The sequence below is a fragment of the Acanthisitta chloris genome, unplaced genomic scaffold, assembly GCF_000695815.1.
Source record: "Acanthisitta chloris isolate BGI_N310 unplaced genomic scaffold, ASM69581v1 scaffold43468, whole genome shotgun sequence".
Classification (NCBI taxonomy): domain Eukaryota; kingdom Metazoa; phylum Chordata; class Aves; order Passeriformes; family Acanthisittidae; genus Acanthisitta; species Acanthisitta chloris.
The window spans coordinates 6,812-12,169 of NW_008689470.1; the positions used below are offsets into that span (position 1 = coordinate 6,812).

General features: G+C 37.1%; 1 protein-coding gene across 1 annotated transcript in view; it reads left to right on the forward strand.

Annotated features, from left to right (window-relative positions):
• Nucleotides 1–5,358, forward strand: part of LOC103808605 (replication factor C subunit 1-like) — a gene marked incomplete at its 3' end in the record, with an annotated part of 16,928 nt that overhangs the window by 5,023 nt on the left and 6,547 nt on the right. Inside the window, exon 4 of the mRNA XM_009081397.1 lies at nt 985–1,104. Coding sequence (XP_009079645.1) covers nt 985–1,104 — 120 coding nt within the window. The remainder of the gene's footprint in view (nt 1–984; nt 1,105–5,358) is intronic.

The window sequence follows — 5,358 nt, forward strand, 5'->3', positions numbered from 1 at the left end:
AGCAATCTTTTTAATTGAAGATTGCTTCTCTTATAGAAGAAAAAATGATCAGAGAAACATGTCATAATAATCCTACTGTATAGAGAAAAATGTATTCAAATCTTCAGTTAACATTTTTATAAGCAGTTGCTGTTTAGCAGTGAGGAACAGTGGAGCACAAAAGTAATATATTAACTCAACTGCTACCTTTTAGAGTACTGATGTTTGGAGATTTTGCAAATTTTAGTGCCTTGGTAGCAGGAGAGAAAGAGAAGTAGTGCTCTAAGCTCTTGAAGATGGAAAAGTCTGTGGTAGAGTTTTGTTTGTTTTGTGCAGGGTGGCAGGACTGCATAGCTGCTCTTTTAAAAAATATCTAATTACTGTGTATTAGTGTTTGTTATGGAAAAAGGATCTGAAGGTTAGCCCTCTCTTACACTTGTTAGTTATCTCTGCTTCTGCAGTTTGTCCTGCTTAGTCATTTGGATGTTGGGATAAATAATCCACAGGAGTCTGTCACTTTGACAGCTTTTGAGGTATGGAGAATGGTTGGTGAGGTGAGTGGTGAGTCCACCAATGTTCTCCTGAAAAATCAGAGTGCAGCCGTTTTTTGTGGATTTGATTTATTTTTTTTTTTAATGTGGAAGTAAACATCTTTTTATTATTTTTTTTTAATGTGGAAGTAAACATCTGTGGGTACCCTTGACAGTTCCATTCCTTTTCAGAAAGATTTTTATACAGACATAGAAGTTCTTGGAACTTTATGTAACAAAAACCATTGTCAAGACTGAGTTTCATTTAGTCTGAGATTTTTATTGAGTCATTTATATGCTGGAATAAATGTTGAAAAACAAAGCTATGCTTTGACCTTCCATATGGGAGGAATATGGAATCGTTTTCTCACTCAGTTGAGCATATGTAAACACATGTTAACTGTTATATGAGCTATTACTTAAAGCCTGTGTGTATGTGGAGGAAATCTACATTTATGTTGTGGTCAAAATACAGATTCAGAAGAGGAGGTGCAGTCAGTGAAAAAATCCCAGGAGCCACCTGAGAAAAAAGCAGCTACTTCAAAACTTGGTAAACTTCTAAAGCAGGATCCTGTTGTTTATATTTCAGAGACAGGTAATGGAAGAAATATATCATTATATGTTCAGCTATAGTGGGGTGGATCATGTTATAGGTGGGATGGATTGTTTGACTGATACACTCTTAAATATGACCATTAAACTTAATATCAGGGAAGACAAATTATGCTCTCCTTAAGCTAACCAGAAGCACTTCAGAAGTTTAGCCTCAAGCATTGTAAAATCAGGACCAGGAATTATGTTGAGTAGTGGCTTAGGTTGATTTAAATAGACATAAATTAATAAGTAACACTTTCTTGCTTAAGGGTACTTCATAGGTTTAGGGGAAGGAGTGAGGGAAGTAGGTTTAACATAGTTAAACTTCTCACTAGCACACTTTGAAATGACTGCTGGCTACCATAGATAGGTTTGAAAACATGGATTTTTATTTTACTTAGTGTATGACATTCTGTGTCTTTAATCTCTGCCTGATGTGTTGGTGACTGCAGAACTTCTTGGGTTTTATGTTCTTATCAACACAAACATTTATTTTGTCAGTTGCTGCAGTGGTTAGCTGTAGTTGCTGCATCCAGTCTGAGTTAGCTGAAGCTGTAACTATCAGGTCTTTTGCATTTTTCTTCTGGAGCAGAGTTCTTTACTAGCCTCAGTACTTCCTCTATATGGATTCTTAGAAACTGTGATAAAATGACAGACTTGTTTAATCAAAATAGATTTGGATTCGTGTTTATTTTTTGAGTGATACAATTCCAGGAGAGCTTCTGTGAGCCCTCTTTGAGTTTTAGGGTACTTATTCTGGAAGAGTGAACCCTGTCTCTGGGTATATTTGGTTTTTGTGTAAGCTTATTGCTGAACACAAACATTGCCTCCCTATAATCTCACCATGTGTTTCTGAAACAAAAAGGGATTGTTTGCTGCAGGATTGCATTAGAAGAGGTGGCTCTGCTGGTTTTTTTCTATACCTGCTTCCTCCTTGGGCCCTTTTCAGAATCACTGTCTCTAAGATGCATTGTGCTTGTTTTTCTTGTCCTAGATACTTGACCTGGCATTTAGCTGTACTATGTCATGTATTCAAATGAACTCAATTTTCCAAAGTAACCTGAATGTTTTATTTATCCTATTTGTCCTTTTATGCAAACCTTTGTTTCCTTTGACAGTTTTGCCAACAATTCTTTCCTAATTGAAAGCATCCTTAAAAGCATTGATCTGAGAGTAGGTAAATGATCAGATTCCTGGGGAATAAACAGTGCATATTTAGGTTTATTATGCAATTCAAAGTGGTGTAATCAAGGGTTTTTTTCTGCATGGGGATACCATGGGAACACTAGTCAAGGTTATTAGTGAAATCCCTGAAAACCACAGGTTCAAGGTTACTCTTATCAGAAGAGTCTTAGGTACACACAAGGCTGACTTAATAGTGTATCTTAAAACAATGCCTGTATAACCTTGAGACTTAATGCTTGAATTTTGTTTATATTTAATCTATGTAAATTGTTTCATCAGCTTAATGCAGCTTGTCAAGCTGAGTGCATGTAAGTGGTATCGATGCAGCCACTGGCTTGAGATAAATATGTTTTACAAGAGTGTATCTCCATCCTCAACTTCAGCCCAGACAGCCATACCTACTGCTGTAGGTTGCAAGTTCTTTAGGACAGGAACTGTTTGAAGTCCTTGTGCAGGTGTGGTGCCATTGAAACTGAAGAATGTCCAGAATATTGTCATTTTATACAAGTAATGTAGATTTAATGACTTTTGGAGAGAATATAGTCCTTTACCTCCATATAGAAATCCAGTAGTCCACAAATGCCAATGGAACATTGCTTCATCATAGTAAGTACAAGTTATTTGTAACCTATAGATGCCCTGCCTATGTTTGGAGTTGGTTTTATGAGTCACATTGAGAAGCTGCCTCCACCTAAAAATTTTTTCTCCTAAACAGAATAGGTACCAGGGAATTATATTCTCTAGTGATGAGCAAGTCAGTAGTACAGAAATAATAAATGAAGATGAATGAAATGTGTTGTTCTGAAGGCCCTCTGAGGTTCTGTCCTGTGCTGCTTGTTGCCTTTGTCCCTGCCTGCAATAGATTGCTCCCTCTTTAGAATGGCTGAGGTACTTCCTGACCCCAAACCTTTTAAAAAGATCTGAATTTAAACAGTGTTTAAAACAGCCTAGATAATTTTGATTGAGCTCAGTTAGGGAACAGCCACAGATGTCACTCAGTAATCAGCAGGTGAAACTCTTTTGAGAAAGGGTGAGGATAGGAAAGAGGAAGAGGAATAGCAAACAGTTACAGGTGAGCTGCTGGCACTGGTTTATTAACCTGATTGTGCTATTGCTGGAACAGGATATGAAGGGAAAGCCAGATGTGCTTTAACGTCATGAAATAGCTCCTAGAAACTCCAGGATTTAACAGTTGTTGTTTGTTGCTAGGGAAGTTTGTCCTTGTCCATTGCCTGGCATAACATGTCCCTGCTTCATGTGTATGTAGTGCTTGCATCCAAAATAATTAAAAGCTGTCCTGGTTGGCATTGCCTGTCTGTTCCACTAGTCACATGATTAGCTTTCTCTTTGTCACAGGTACTGGTCCCTGCTTCATGTGTAGTGCTTGCATCCAAAATAATTAAAAGCTGTCCTGGTTGGCATTGCCTGTCTGTTCCACTAGTCACATGATTAGCTTTCTCTTTGTCACAGGTACTTAATTTCCAGAAACCTCAGCTGGAATATTTGGTCTTGACTTGTGTTTGTAATTCAGAGCTGATCCTGAAAAAAAACCAAATGTGGATGCTCAGGGTATTTTTTCATTGTATAGCACAGAAAAAGAAAATGCATCATTGTAGACAGGAAATACAGTTCTGGGAGTATTCTTGTTCTGCTAGACAAAATTTTTACAACAGCAAAGTCATCTAGTTGATGGTGAAATTGAATCCTGTTTCTTCCTTTGGGAAGTCCATGCCCCCATGTAAGGCATGTTCACCCAGCAATTGCTGTAAGAGTGTCATTAATCTACAATCTTTAAAGTCTGAATTTTCACTTATTTTCCCACAAATTATTGGCTTGCTTGTATGAATGAGAATGGCTCTTTTTACGTTTTGCAGGTCACGTGTTGACAAACATTGACCTGAATAGTCCAGGAACAAGACTAGGACTCCCTTGGTGTTTTCAGAGTTGTAAATGAAGTTGCCTTGTTGTTTGTAAAGAAACTGGAAATGTGCAGCTTTGCTGTCCACTTCTGTCGCAGTGGGCATGTGTGGGGAGTTTGTTTCAAGGAAGAAGTGCAAAGGTTTTATTGAAGAATTTGGTTTCTTCAGTACTGGAAATCAGGGGAGTGCCTGGAGATCAAGTGAATTTGTGATGTGCTTATGAATTTCCTGAACTTGAGATGAAACTGTAGCCTGAGTATCTGTCCCCTAAAGCATCTTCTGAAACCCACTTAATAGAATCAGAGTGGTTTGTTTCATGATGACCACATCCATGTTCTCATTCTCCCTTTATTTACATTTATGGGTAACTTCATAAGTGCTGTGAGTATCTTGTCCTTCTTCAGCCACTGCTTCCAGTCAATAAATGCCTCTAATCTGGTCATTTCTAGGAATAACATAATTAAAGCACAGTTCTAACTATTGACAATTCCTGGTACTGTCTTCATAAATGACTCGAGTCCATATACTTTTTAATTAAAATGTAATTGTATTTACTCTGCTTCTTTCTACTTGAGAGAAAGCAATATCCTGTTGGGTTTTGTTGTTATTTAAATGGTTATGAGTGAATAATGAAAAAAATCAATATTGCCTACAGAGCTTCTGGTAACAGTAATGATGAGTGAAGATTCTTTTAGCATGCTGGGAGCAGGGGGCAGCACAGGATTTGTATCATCTTTTCAAGACAAATAGATGTAATTACATCTACATTAACTTCTGATTCCTAGTAATAAGTACATTTTATTCTTGCAAATGTATTTTTTCATTAAGCTGAAAAATTGTAAAGAAGCAAAAATATTTCTGAAATTAAGTTTGAGGTAAGCAGTCTCCTATTCAGGCTTCAAACTATTGTAAATTAGGAGCCTAAAGCATCTAATGTCCAAACCTCCCTGATGTGTCATAGTTTGTTAAACTGAGCTAAATGGCAGTAAGAGATCTACTGCTGCCTAGGGAATATAAATTGTGTTGAGAATAGTAAAGCTTGTGCTAAGACTCACTGCTGGGCTGGAATTTTCTTTTCCATATATTGCTTTGTGAATTGAATTACTTTCTCAGAGATAAATTTTTATCTTTAGGGATTCTTGATTTAACTG